Source organism: Sceloporus undulatus, chromosome 6 (assembly GCF_019175285.1).
Source record: "Sceloporus undulatus isolate JIND9_A2432 ecotype Alabama chromosome 6, SceUnd_v1.1, whole genome shotgun sequence".
Lineage (NCBI taxonomy): Eukaryota > Metazoa > Chordata > Lepidosauria > Squamata > Phrynosomatidae > Sceloporus > Sceloporus undulatus.
In genome coordinates this window covers 74,527,244-74,542,921 of record NC_056527.1, presented here as the reverse complement: position 1 = coordinate 74,542,921, position 15,678 = coordinate 74,527,244, and the positions used below count along the sequence as shown (strand labels likewise).

Here is a 15,678-nt window from a genome sequence, read left to right as displayed (position 1 = left end):
GGGAAACCCTAGAATACCATACAGGCTTACCCAGAAATAAATCTCGCTGAACATAAGAGCAGCATTATCTATTTACATGTATCTGTAGAGTTATAACTTTTTAATGTTTATGCTTTCTGTATTTTATTTGTGCATACTTATTTTTCAGAGTGCAGGTTGAATCTGTCTTATCTGAAATGCTTGAGACCAAAAGCGGTTTGGATTTTTTGGGATTTTGGAATATTTACATATACATGATGAGATGCCTTGGAAATGGGCCCCAAGTCTAAATATGAAATTCACTTATGTTTTGTATAGCACTTATACAATGGTCTATAGGTAATTTTATACATAATACCGTGGGACCTTGGTTCCAGGACCTCTGTGGATAACAAAATCTGTGGATGCTCAAGTCCCAATAAATACAATGGCATAGTAAAATGGTGTTCCTTACATAAAATGGCAAAAACAAGGTTTGCTTTTTGGAATTGATATAAATCTTTTTTAAATGTTTTCAAGTCATAGATGCTTGAACGTGTGGATAAAGAATCTGTGGACATGAAGGGCCAGAAATTTTTAATAATCTTATGCATCAGACAAAATTTGTGTACACTGAACCATCAGAAAGCAAGGGTGTCACTATCTCAGCCACCCATGTGGGCAAATTCTGATTTTGGAGTATTTTGGATAAGGGATATTCAACCTTATGTCAGCCATTATGGTGTAATGGTTTGAGCATTGGGCTATGACTCTGGAGACCAGGGTTCAAACCTTGGCTCAGCTATATAAATCCACTGGACAAGTCACACTCTCTCAGCCACAGAGGATGGAAATGGCAACCTCCCTCTGAAGAAACTTGCCAAGAAAACCCTATGATAGGTTCATCTTAGGGTCACCATAAGTCAGAAACAACTTGAAGGCACACAACAACAACAACAACAACCAGAACAACAAAATACTCAATCTATACTATAATTATACAGCTTCTTTTCAAAAACATGGAAATATAATCCTCAAAACCCTTTAAGTTTAAGAACCCAGTGATGGTTCAGATATGGAAAAGGTAGTGGGAAAGAGTTAACATGTTATGATGACTATTAATGTGGGTATTTTTAATCCAATGTGATTGATGGCATTTTATTGTGAAGGGAAGTTTTAAAATATTGTTTACTTTTAAATTTGCATCTACGGTAATATATGTAACATTACTACAATAAAAGCCATACCCAAGATGAAGGTTTAAAAAATCCCATCCATGTGCTTACTCCAGGGATGTACAAAAAGCACTTGTAATATGTCTCAGGTAGACATCTTTTTCTGGAGGAAAGAAGTTGGGGGAATACCAGGCATGGAGACAAATAACTTCAAACCCCTCTTTACACAATTAATTCCCATCCCCTGCAACTACTCTTGAGTAAAATGTGAGTCTTGTGTCTTAAACGCTGTAATTCTCAGACTCTGGAATGAATACAAACCATGAACTGGTTTTGCAAAACGCAAATAGAACTACACTTTGGTTAAAGAATTCGTTGGCACTTTAGCATTGTGACTCATTAAATAAGCTGATAACTTAATTCTGAAGAAATGCTAACTTAAATCAACCACTTCCATCCAAAAATAAATTCAAATAAGTACTCCCTTTTTGTCAGCAAATTGCCAACTTCCTTCATAGCTGAATTGATTTTAATTAGTTAGTTCCTATCTCTATCAGCTATCATGTTGACTCAAGCTCCACAAACCCTGGAAAATGAAAGCTAAGCCTGAATACATTATAGACCTACACCATGATCCACAATAATGTTATGCAACATCAGCAAATATGCTTGTTTCCAATTTTTCCTGCATTCACTCACATTTTGCCTTGCCCTTTTAGAGCCAAAAAACAGTGCTGGAGTAATCCAGTTTGACACCACTTTAACTGCCCTGGCTCAATGCTAGGGAATTCTAGGAACTGTAGTCTTCTTGTGAGACATTTTGCTTCTCTGTCAGGGAGCTCTGGTGCCACAACAAACTACACCTCCCAAAATTCCCTAGCACTGCGCCAGAGCAGTTAAAGTAGTCTCAAAGTGGATTATTTCTGCAATGTGTTTTGGCTCTCATTTACAAATCATGACGATGATGAGGGTGAGACCAGAATCTGCAATGATCCCCTATGACAGTGATGGTGAACCTTTCAGAGACCGAATGCCCAAACTAAGTGGTGTTCCCGTAGCAAGTGTCACCCGGTGCCAAGTGGGGTGACAGGATTTCCAGGGGGCAGGACTTCTGGGGGGACATGCAAGGAAAAAATGGAGGAGCTGACCAAATAAAAGCTCAAAACAAAAACAAAAAAGCCACCCATATAAATATTAAATCCATCATTCTCAGCCCTGCTCAAACTGGAAGACCTTTTGGAATCTCACCTGGACTGATAGGCCATGAAACCCACTGGGTGACCTTGGGCAAGTCACACAATCTCAGCCTCAAATGATGGCAATGGCAAAAATCCCCTCTGAACAAATCTTGCCAAGAAAACCCCAGGATAGCTTTGCCTTAAGGTCACCATTGGTTGGAAACGACTTGGATGCATACAGCAACAACAAAAGCAATAAAGCACAGAAGGCACACAGCAATAACAAGAACAACAAATATCTCAGGCCTGCACAACTTGGCAGTAGGCAAGGACCAAAATTAAAAAGGGCTAAACTTCTTTGGACTCCTGATAGGTTTTTAGCAGCTCACTCTCCAACTTTTCACTTGAGGGGCAAGCGTTCGCCCTTCCTCTGCCGCCGATGCTCAGCTCTTTTCCAGGAGAAAGCTGGGTGGCAAAGGAGCCTTGAGGGACAACCACTGAGATCTATAGTGTAGATGCATACTGAAAGTAAGAAGCTGGTAGCAGGACATAGGAGAAGGAGGAGAAGGTGGCAGCAACAGTGGTGGGGGAGGGAGAGGAGGAGGAGGAAGAGCCAGATGCGGAGGAAGGGATGCAGCTGCCTGCCACAGCAAGACAAGTCTTGGGCTCTGTGCTGGGGCAATGGCAGACATGCCCACAGAGAGGGCTTTGCGTGCCCCCTGTGGCACACATGCCATAGGTTCACCACTACTGGCCTATGATCTTATAGTAACTTAAAATATATTTTTTAAAATCCTTAGAAATGCTAAGTTAATTGATAAGTAACACCTTCTGGTCTGATGCTGCCACCAGTTGCTGCCAGAAAAATAATACTGAGCTCCCTCAGTTGCTTATTCTAAATATTCTCAAAATGAGGAGGTTGGATCCAAACTGAAATGTATACTGTACAACTAGATTGGTAAAAGTAGATTTTCTTGCCCCCTTCTTTTGACCCCTGCTCCACTACCTCTGGAAAATTTTATATAGCGATGGTTTCAAAGCATGCTGAATGGGGTAAGCATAAGGGATAGGATGGTCCATGAAACTTGGATGAAATATTCTGTAAGTGGAGTTTTTTGCACCCACAGAAAGGCAAACCTTGATATGATACACTGCTTTGAACCATCAAAAAGCATCATGTACACAGCAACTGCTGAATCAAACAGCAGCATTTCACCTGCAGAATGAATACCACTACTGTACTGAATTGCCTTGCCTCGCTGTCCCTAGGGCTGCAGCCACACTTCAGAAATAATCCAATTCGAGAATTCTGCTCTTGGAGCCACCACAAATTTCAGTTCCCCGAATGCCATAGCATTGAGCCAGGGCGGTTAAAGTGGTCTCAAGACAGATTATTTCTGCAGTCTGTTTTGGATCCATGTTGTCTTTAAATGTGAGGGCAGGGATCATCTAGAACAGAGACAAGTGTGCCCCAGGGGCGGCAAAGAGGGAAGAAGGAGAAGAGGAATTCACATTCAGCATATAGAAATTTGCTCACAGAACAATGGTTTTAGCCCCAAATATTCTTGAATTATCATCTAAGTGTGGTCCAATGAATGATACAATCTTATAGACATATACCCACTGGTATCCTGTTACAAACTGAACATCCTAACAATTCTTATTGATTGCCATTATTTATTTTTATGCGCTTCTTCAATATACTCCACTTTGTAACGCTGAACCTAACATTAAAAAAAAGGAAAATGATTAAAGAGCCTATTGAACTCAGTCAGCTCCAATACAAAACTGTTTTCTTCTACAAGCTTGGTGTTTCTTTCCAGCAGGTAAAAGTTTTATCTGTTTGCCCATAAGTCATTTCTGCATGCTGGAACAACTGATACCAGAAGAATGTGAACAGCCTGCCAAGATGACAAGGATTGTACTTTTTTAAAAAGCTGCAGGAAAAACAAGCATACTTAACAGCAAAGCCCACAGATTTTTCTCTTCTTGGGTGTAAAGTTTCAAGGGACAGCTTGCCTGGTTTACGTTTAATGGAACCACTTGTTTGGGGAGGGGATGTGTATCTGAATATTAGGGTTTTTTTATCCTTTGATATACCCACCAAAATTATGATACCTCAGAGGATAGACGTCTTCAGACAGTGATTCTACAGAATCCAATTATTTATCAGTTTATTACACACAACACAGAGAGACTGTCTTGTTCAAGAAACAAAGGTACTTCATTCCCTAGGTAACACTGGAAATGAACCGTGCACTTGTGCTGCACCACCCCTACCAATGAGATACCAAAGAAACAGTCTGCAGCTTTAGTTAGCTGCAAATGATAATGCAAGTTCACAATCTACTTCTGTCTTAGTGCAGTAGCAGTGGGTCATCAAATACAAAGTAATGTACCAACAGCAATGCTACTAGTACGGAATTCACAATTTGCTACAAACAGTTGCACTCTACAACAGACTGAGAAATTAAGGGATGATCTATGGGAAATTTCAAAACTAACAGGCCTCACATGGCTTTAAGAAGACTTTTGTTGTAGTTGTTAATCACTGATTTCCAAATGATAGTGATTATCCTGTTCTTTTCTAGAATTTTTCTTATATTTCTAATATATATGGGTATTCAAAGTAATAGTGTGCTAAGTCCTGTACACAAAAAGAAACAAAAACTAGTTGTACTGCTATTTACAATAGACAACAGTACTTCTGTAAGTATATGATGTATACAGAGTCAAATGAAGAGCAATAGCAAACAAAACATCACCCCTAAGTAGTTTAATTTTGAGGCAACAGTGACCAAATAAATACTACAGGGAGAAAAAAGATTAGCTGAAAGATAATACAATTTTAATACAAAGCAAGAGGTCCTTAAAAATGAACAACTCCTTACTAGCTATTTCAAAAGGCACACATTTACTTTTCAGTTAGTCTTTGGGTAAAACACTTGAAAACATCAAAATCTCAGCAAATGTGTTTCTTTAGCTCGAATGAGATGATAGGAGGGAGGCTCAGAAAGCTGTACAATCCAAGGAAGAATCCACTATTACGACTAAACTTTCTTCATGTAAGCTGTTATCTCCTGGCAAGGTACACAGTAGTTTTGGATTGCCCTGGAGCAATCATATGACTGAACCAGTAATACAGGTTACCCACTTCCTATGGTTAAGAGTTCACACCTCAAGATTCAGATTTCAAGCCAATTCATGTAAAGCTAGTTTTTTCTTGCCTAGTAAACAGAAAGACAATATAAGCACTGTGTTCTAACAATGTAAATTGACTGTGGTGATTTCAAAACTGTATAAAGTGAGCTACAGTCAGTGAAAGCAAAATGAAACATATATGAAAGCATATGCAAAATGAAATGTGCTAGTCTTTTAAGATGGCAACATCTTCTCTGTATTAAATCCAATTGTTAGATCCTTTCACAGTAGACAAATTGAATTAACTGGATTTATATAAATGTTGATTTTTCATTCTGCAACTATAGGTCTACTATAGCAATTGGATTTAGGCCTTTCTTCCTTTGATGCAACACACTGACATGACCATCTCTCTGAAAAAAAATCATACAAAGCAAACTTACTTTTTCATTTAAAAAGCACCCAAACCATTTTAAAAATCAAGCAAAGCATCTGAGGTGATAAATGCTATTCTCCAACAAATATTTCAACATCACAATAGGGGCTACTCTGAACAGAGCCTGAACAACATCAAATGCATGTTTAAGGGAGAATCAGCATTACCTGATTTCCTGAAAGTTGTTGTTTTAAAATATTTTTGAAATGTGGAGAAAAGAAATGAAACCAGTGGCATTTATTTCCATTTCCAAAGGTAATGGTGAGAATCATGAACCCACCACAAGTTGAACTGCAATTCCCAACATTATTCATTATTGGTTACATTGGCTAAGGCTTCTGGGAGCTGCAGTCCATCATCGCCATCGGGAAGGCCACACAATTCCCGTCCCAGGCTTTAAAACTCAAATAGAGTTTAAAATTAGGCTGCAAGTGAGTGATCACAGCAAAACAATTTAGTCCACCTGTGGCATGAATCTGGCCTGATCCCTCATTTCCTAATCTAAATTTCCAAAGATATGCTTCGGGTCAACTTCAGAACAAGGAAAAATGAGTGATGACACATCAAGTAAAACAGACTTTTGCAATCCTGCAACATATAGTAGACAGCACTGAGGATGAAGATAGTAATTTAGATTCTGTCCATGCAATCCACAGCTTGCCAACTCAAGATTCTGCTGCCATATTCTTCAGGAGGTTTCTGACTGATTGACTAACTGATTGATTGAATATCCTTTAATATATGGGACACAGGGTGGTTCACAGTATAGGTTAAAACAAAATAAAAGCCTAAAACTATGTGTAGTACAAAAGTTAAAAACAAATAAGCAACCAAGTTAAAAACATTAATTTGAAGCCATTTTTAAAGCAATGAAAGAATAATTGTGAAGATAAAAACACAACACACACGATTAAAAGATCCTTCTACAACTGGCAATTCCTGGTAACAGCCAAAGGCCTTTTGTTTGCACTGTGCAGACACTGCTGTGGAAAGACACTGGTGACTATGGCAATTGTACTTATGAGTACCCAAATGCAGAACTGGTCATGTCAATGTTATTGTGATGCCTCTTGAGAAAAGAGAGACAGCGCAATGTGGCACTCCATGTCAAAAATGGAAAACAGAAATCAGCTACTTTCTCAAATAGTGACCCTTCATGTGACTTGACCTGTAAAATTTCTTAGACCCCGATCCATCATGGCCTTTGCCTATTTTTGCTGAGGAGGGCAATACTTTCTAGACTTGAGAAAACATGACCTTGTTTATTCTTGATAAGGTGGTCTGACTAGATTGGAACTATCTTCTCATCAGAGTTAATTAGCTATATGTGCCTTATTGGTTGCCCCAAGTCTGTTATTCATTTGGACCAGATATGCAAGGCCACAGCCAACAGTCTCATATGAAGTAATTTAGCTATTTTCATGGACATCATTTTCCTTTGCTTCATTTTTTATATCCCTTAAGTTACATGCCCTAAGTTGCATGCCCCCTCGACTTATCCACAGGCCAAATTCCATAATTTTGGCCCCCAAACCTGCCTTCAACTTATACATGAGGTCGATTTACAATCAAGTATATACGTACAGTAATGGTTATTGAGCTCTTAGATTTTCACTGCAAAGCAACCTGCAAGGGCACTGGTGGTCATCCTGTTAGCCATTGCATTATACTGGTGTATTTATTGTTATTCTGGTTCTTGAGATCTCACCTACATTCTGGTAATGCATTACCTAGCTTAGAAAAACAAAACCTTCTGTCTGCATGAGTATTTCTTAACGGGTTCTCTGTTAAATTTTTACCTACTGTTTCTCCACCTTTTAAAATAAACTACTTTTGCAAGGACTTGAGAGCAGCCGTTCTACAACAGCATAAGCGCAGAATCCAATATCTGCCATATTGGTCACTGCCGCTTTTCTAGTTTCAGGACTGAGTGTCCTGGTGAGGCAGAAAGGCTCTGATTCTGCAAAGCTAAACTGGATGCGAAACCTTGAGAAATCCCTTGCCTTAGGGTCACTGATGAAAGGGTGATGGCAGTAGATATCTTTTCAGCAGATTGAACGAGGCACAAGTGGCTAGAGAATCCCAGAGGAAAGTTTTTGAGAAGCCCTACTTCAACCTGACCTCTTCATCTGTCACATTTACTTCTCAGAAATGCCTTCCAAATGTATGGGGCAACTAGGGCTGCCATAATTCTCTACTATAAACCGGGACAACATGTAGGACAAAATTTAGACCAAAATATAGGACAATTGTAGGATAAAATTTAGCCCAAAATGTAGGACATTTAAGAAAATGGGGGACCTTAAAACATAGGGCATTCAAGAAAAATGGAGGACCTTAAATGTCCTACATTTTGGGCTAAATTTTATCCTGCATTTTGTCCTGGTTTATAGTACAGAATTATGGCAACCATAGGGGCAACTTTTAATCAAACTGCTGATAAGAGACCACCCCAGAGATCTGTAGGCAAGATATGGTTATAGAGTTGTCCCTCCATATTTGCTAGGGTTAGGGGAACAAGACCCCCGTGAATATGGAAAAACCACAAATAACAAAAACACTGTTTTTACCTGAGAGGACACCTCTCTAGGAATCTCTAGGTCCTCCAGTGCAACTCTGTGGTCAATGTCCAACATACACTGACCATAGAATGGCACTGAAGTAGCTACAAATGGTCTTTCAGTGCAACTTTTAGTTAAAGTTGACCACAGAGTTGCACTGGAGGACCTAGACATATTAATGAAATCCGGGAATAATCAAAGCCGCAAATATCAAAGCCGCAAATATGGAGGGATGACTGTATATCATGTCTGCTGACTGTACAAACTGGCTTTCAACGTCAGTTCAATACCACCTTCAGAGCTGGTGAATCAAAAGCATGCAAAATCCTCTGTGAAATGGTGCATGCAACGAATGGTACCTTTCAAATATCATCAGGATGAAAGCCAGAAATGATATACAAAGCCCTATACAACTTGGACTCAAAGCCCTGGGACTATCACAGGACCCATATTCTCCCATATGAAACTGACTGAGCTGAGAAACTTGGGGGGGGGGGGGACATTCTCTTCCTACTGCTTCCCTCATATGGATAGCTGAAGGGCCACGAGAGAAAGCCTTGTCAGTGATTGCTCTCAGGTTGTGGAACTTCCATGTAAAGAAGCTAGAATGGCTCCCTCCCTGATGTCCATCTTTAGGCAGGCTAAGACCTTTTCATTCAGATGGGTTTTCACAACTAACTGGTGTCTAAGAAGGGCATTTTAATAAATGTGTGTTGTACTTCTGTGGGAGGTGTGCTTTTAATTCAATATTGTTTTAATGTTATAATTTGTTTAACTGTATTCAATACGAAAACTTTTACATTTGCTTGTCATCTTGCAGTGAGATGTTCTGTAGAAAAAGTCAAGATCAAATAAATAAAATAATTCCATCTTATCTCTAGATGACTAGGAGGCAGTTTGGAGGTTCTCAAGAACCTTCTCAAATGAAAGAAGGAAATAGGGAGGCCCTTTGGTGATGACATGAAAATTGGGATGCTAACATCTTCTTCAAATCAAAGAGAATGTGGGAGGCGTACAAGGGGGACATTTACGGGTTAAGGAAGAATAACATTTGAATTCATCATGCTTTGAGATTAATGTTATCACATTACCATCTAAATTATTGAATCATAAGATCTATTTTTGACAATAAAATTATCTGCTGTATGCCATCAACAGGGCAATGAAATCAGTACAATTAAATGTAGATGCAGAAATTGCACAGTGTGGCACAGGAACAAGAGGTGATGAATGAAACTTTACGAGTCTTCCTATATCTTTAAATGAATACTGATGCCATCACCTGATTCTACCCTTTACTAAAGTATAGCCCTTCATTAAAAATACAAATTTGAGATGGGTCTGGAACTCCCATAGGCATTTTGGAGCAAAATTATTATTATTATTATTATTATTATTATTATTACTACTACTACTACTATTATTGCCCCCAAATGCCCACAGGCCACACTTCATCCACCCCAACCTAATAGTAGAGCCAGCCCTAAAACATCACAAAATTCCTCTTCTGTACCTTAATTATTGTTTTCTCTGCACCTATCTATGATGGTACCATAAAAGCAGTTCCAACCACTGTCACTTGATATTTAGGGGAAACATGTACAGAAATCATATTATTTTCAGCCACCTAAAAGATTTCAACAAATGTACACTTGTCCCTCCATACTCACTAGGGTTAGGGGCACAAGACCCCCGTGAATATGGAAAAACCGCAAATAACAAACACACCATGAGAAGACACCTCTCTAGGAATCTCTAGGTCCTCCAGTGCAACTCTGTGGTCAATGTTCAGCACTGACCATAGAACTGCACTGGAGAAGCTACAACTGCCTAGTAGAGTACTAGGAATCTCTAGGTCTTTTAGTTAAAGTTGACCACAAAGTTGCACTGGAGGACCTGGAGATTCCTAGAGAGAACATATTAATCAAATCCGTGAATAATCAGAGCCGCAAATATCAAAGCTGCAAATATGGAGGAATGAGTGTAGTTATCTCAGACATTAACACTAAAGAAAAACTACATCAGGAAATAAAGAGAGAGAGTACTGATTTCTAGGGCTTGATGGAGCTCCCAGGTAGTAACTCCATGAATCCTACCAAGATAGAGAAAACACCCTCCTCAGCTTCTCTTGTTTACTTTGTCAGCATTGCACAAACATCCATCTCACACACTGAAAAATCCTTTAGCCATGCAGACACACATTATGACTTATGATAGACACATAATGGTAAGACACATCCATACTGAAATTTCATACACTTAGAATCACTTAACCATAGAAGTAGAAGAGACCACAAGGGCCATTTGGTCCAACCCACTGCCATGCAAAAATACACAACTAAATCATTTCCGAGACAGCCATCCAACCTTGTATAGAAACCTCCAAAGAAGATTCCATCACTCTCCAAGGCAGTCTAGTTCAATCTTGAACAACTCTTATAGTCAATATTCTTCCTAAACTTCAGATGGAAGCTCTTTTCCTCTCATCTGAATCCACTGGATTAAGTTCTAGACTTAAGTTCCTGGAGCAGCAGGAAAAAAGCTCACTTCATTTTCCATGTGACTTTAATTCAGATATGTAAAGATGGCTTTCATATCACCTTTCAGTGTTTGGCTTCCAGGCCTTTGATCAGCCTTTGCCCTCCTATGCATAAGTTTCAGCTTGTCAGTATCTTTCTTGAACTGTGATGTCCAGAAATAGACACAATTTTACATGTGATATTACACCAAAGCAAAATAGAGTTGTGCTATTATTTCCCTTGATCTGGGCATTATACCCCTATTGATGCAGCCCAGAATCTGTAGTGTGCCTTTCTGGGCCATAACATCATCCTCATGTTTATTTATGTTTAACATTTGGTCTGGCCTAGATCTTTTTCACATTTACTGCTGTCAAACCAGGTATTGCCCATACAATTTGCGCATGTCATTTTTCCTGCCTAGATAAACCTTACGTTTATCCCTGTTGAAATTGACTTTGTTACTTTTGGCCCAGCTCTCCAATCTACCAAGGTCATTTTGAATCCTGTTCCTGTCCTCAGTGCATATTTCCAAACGTAATTCTAGGTGGGGGGAAAATTACGATGGAGTCAGAACAGTACTTGATGTGAAATAGTGTATAAAAATCCAAAAACATTCACAGAGAGCAAAGATATACTCTCCCCTTATCTAACACAGAGCTGTGCAGACAGAAATGAAGAGCCATTCTAATCTTTAAAATTACACTCGCCCCTCCGTTTTTGTGGGGGATCCATTCTGGACCCCCTTCCCACAAAAACGGAAATCCGCCAATATTCAAGCCTCATTGAATAGCGGTGCACCCTCCATTTTAAGTCCCTCAGTTTGCACCTCACCAGTAAGCTAGGGACACGGATTCAAATCCATGCAAACGTAGGGACAACCGTATAGGCAAAAATACTTGCAGAATGTCAGTAAACCAAGGCATCCATTTGCTTTATTGATCATGGCTACTCCCACTGCAATGTTGTCTCATGTCACAAATATATCCCACTCTGTCTTAGTGCCTAATCAAGTGAATGGTGTTACATCTTGCTCACCTTGGTCTCTTGCTACTCTTTTTTACATCTCATCTTATTTCACCGAACCCATGGTCTAAATTTAGATTGTACAGTATGTTTCTTTAGAGAACAAACCTAAATTTCTGTATCTGCTATTCTCTAATTTGTAAAGTGCTGCACAACTGCATACTCTGTCTTTTCATGTGGAAACTACTGGTTGCTAATTTGGTACTTTCAACATGAAACAGTAGTTGCTTCGGCTCCATGCGTGTATTCTAGTAGACATAACTCTGGGACTTAGGTTGCCCATTTTTGATAGCTATCCAGCACCAAGCTAGTGGTGAAGATAGAAGTATAGTAGAGGAGACCATACTACATCAGTATTTGCTACACAAAGCTTCTATTAAGTATGTGGACTTTAACTGCTCTGTTTTCCTGCCATTTGGTGTTTGAGTGAGCAGTGAAACCTCTTAACACTTGTTAAACTAAAAGGGTTTTTGATAACATAATGATAGCATTCATAATACTGTTGGGGTTGGACTTGATGGAGGTCAGCCATGATGATCCTTGAGGATGTTCCAACTCTATGATTCTTTGAACAGGAAAAAAAAATTATTGTGACAAATGTCCTGAAATGTGAAAGTGTTTTCCCAGTGTTTTGAACCCTGCAATTTATGGTGTCAAGTTTGTGTCCATTTATTCTTCTGAGCAGAAAACACTTTGTCCTCTCAGGATACTTGCCGCTGATGCTGAAGCATCTTCACTTCAAAGGGAGAGGACATGCAGTTACAATTTATCAAGAGGTTCCCAGTATATCTGTGGAGGGCTGAATCATGATGAAGGTTTCTTATCACATTACCCATATTGTATGGCTTACCTAGTGTCAGATGAAGTTATCAGCAATAGTTTTGAGACTAGCTAATGGTGATAATCTAATCAGTTGATTATTTTATGTTGTAAAACACTATCTGTGTTTAATTTCTTGTTAGCTACGCTGACTATGATCTCCAGCTCTCCCCCAAACATGCATACTCTAAGCATGTAATTCTGAACTGCAGACAATGAATGCTTATACCATAATTTGTTAATCATTAAGGTACTGTAGGTCTCTGTGTCTTGGTGGTGTTCTGTTTTTGCAGCTGCAAAAGTAATGCCATTTTGGTTGCTAGCTCCCAAACACCAACTAATATTCAACATGTTTCATTTCTAAAAATCACAAGAAAAAAGCTGCTTCCTCTAGCAGTTGTTCCAAAATATTTACTCAAGGGATAAAGTACAATGATGAGATTCCACAGCTTGAACGGGGGAAGCACTGAAATGCTGACCTATTAATTACACAGATCATCTTCAACTGGAAAGCAGTGTTATAATCTGCAGTTGGACCACTGCTATATGAATCATAGAGTCATAGAGTTTGAAGAGACCACAAGGGCCATCCAGTCCAACCCCCTGCCATGCAGGAACTCTCAATCAAAGCATACAGACAGATGGCCATCTAGCTTCAATCATTTGTTTATTATATGATGGGAAAAGCTGAAGAGCACGCACAGATAATATACAGAGATATACCATACACAGCTGAAGGGGGCTGCCACAGGAACCCCAAGACTATCATACCATTTCCAAATATCTTCCTTTCCATTCCAGGGCTGCCGTTCCAGTCATGGTCCATATTTCTACCTCCAGGCACTGTCCTTTTGGCTCTGGACCTGTCATTCTGCTCCCAGAGGCCATCATTCTCATCCCAGCTCTTTCATTCCATCCTGGGGTCACTATTCCATCTCCAGTCCACTCATCTAAATCCCAGAGAGTATCCTCTCCGTTTTTAACCATTCATGGCAGTGCTGGAGTTGTCATTCTAGTCTGCCATTTTACTCTCAGATGCCATCATCCTAGGTCCATGCCTAAGGACTTTATCATACAGGGACGGGCGTCTTTATCCCGTCCAGAAAGTGCGACTGGATGTGATTGTGCGAAACGCTTTCTCAGTACATTGCACTGATCCTATGAATGTCTGGTCAATGAAGTGGAATTGTATTACCAGGCTCTTCCAATAATACAGATTTAGGGAAAATGAGGGGACAATTCCACTTCATTCACGGGACATTCATGGGATCAGCACGAATTTGTGAGAAACCCTTTCGCATGATCACATTCAATCGTGCTTTTTGAACGGGACAATGTCCCAATAAGTGCAATTTTGTGTGAAACTCCTTCCCGCAATTGTGCAATGAGCACAGGACAGGGACTGGACAATGATGTCCCATCCCTTGTGTGATAATGTCCTAAGAATGTTCTATGCCAGTGATGGCGAACCTATGGCACGCGTGCCAGAGGTGGCACTCAGAGCCCTCTCGGTGGGCACACATGCTCTCACCCTAGCATAGAGTTTGCCAGAGTTTCTTACTAGAAAGCCAGAGGGATGTGGCACTTTGCAGTGAATAAGTGGGGTCTGGGTTGCAGTTTGGGCACTCGGTCTGTAAAAGGTTCACCATCACTGTTCTATGCCTATGCACAGTCTTAGGAGGAGTCATCCAACTCCTTCACTGGCCAGCTCCATCAGAGCCCTTCACAACCACCATCCTGTGATGGGCCCCTTCTTCCATACCAGTCATCCCACTCTAGGTCTGTCTCCTACCCAGTCCCTCTCTCATCATAGCCTGTTGTTGCCATTTCCCATCTTTTCTTGCTGTAACCACAATCAATATACTTTACTTAGGCCTGTTACAGACTGCCAAAATAAAGCTGCTTCGGGTCTCTTTGGAGGTATGCTGTTTAAATGATGGATGGGTCCTAAGAGTCCGGAGGTCGCGCCAAAGCCACACTCCATTCCTAAGCACTGGAGTGCAGCTTTGGTGCAGCTTCTGGATTCTTAGGATGCATGCATCATTTAAACAGCATACTTCCAAAGAGACCCAAAGCAGCTTTATTCTGGCAGTCTGTAACAGGCCCATGAGTATGAATTGGCAGGAGATGGGCAGAGCAATGGAGGGCAGGGGGCCTTGGAGATGATGTCTCTCTCCAGCAGGTCGCCATGGACCATGCAGGGCTGTAAAGAGACTGAAGATGTTAGTCCTGGGTCTGCATCTTCTCCTCCTGGCCTTAGTCCAGCTGATAGGGAGGGCTACCTGCAGTGCTTTAGCCACGCGGTCCACTTTCAAAGAGAAGGACATTCAATGTCCATTTGCAACTCAAAGAAGATGTTTCCTTGGAATCACTGGTGCAAAACATGAAGACTTTGTTGGGAAATTCAGTGTCCTCTTCTTCCTCCATAGGAGCCTGTGGCTTCACAAAGGAAGGAGGCATGCGGGATTCCAAGGAAACATCTTCTTTGAATCTCATTTCCTTGACTTTGAAGATACAGCAAAAAAATTTGTGCATTTTGATTGTCCCCATAAAGGTATCACTGCTAAAAGGGGAGGAATTAGGGATGTTGGAAAGGGGGCCATGGGCTGAGAATGACTACAGGGCAGTTAACAACAGCAGCAACACCAAAGTGGGGGCATGTGGGTGCCTGGCCAAGAGCCCCTGCCTCTCCCAGCCATGCCCAGCCTTCTTCCTCCCTCCTACTGCCCAGGACTTCCTTGAGGACCCCGTCCCCATGAGGCGGCCCTACCTGCTGCCCAGGGCCCGGCAGGTGGGCACACAGCCCCTCGTCCTCCTCCTCCTCTTCCTCCGCTCTCCCGACGCCGCCCGCACCAGGAAGCGCCC

The 15,678-nt window shown here is 40.7% G+C and overlaps 1 protein-coding gene across 2 annotated transcripts in view; it reads right to left on the bottom strand.

Moving 5' to 3' along the window:
• Nucleotides 1-15,678, bottom strand: part of PTPN3 (protein tyrosine phosphatase non-receptor type 3) — an 80,713-nt gene extending 65,035 nt beyond the window's left edge. Inside the window, exon 1 of one of the 2 annotated variants that reach the window (XM_042472323.1) lies at nt 15,584-15,678. Coding sequence is in view for 1 of the 2 variants with exons in the window: in XM_042472322.1 (XP_042328256.1) it covers nt 13,585-13,639 (55 nt within the window). In the remaining variant the exon portion in view is untranslated. Of the gene's footprint in view, nt 1-13,584; nt 13,782-15,583 lie in introns of those variants that run through there. The other variant, XM_042472322.1, reaches the window with a different exon arrangement.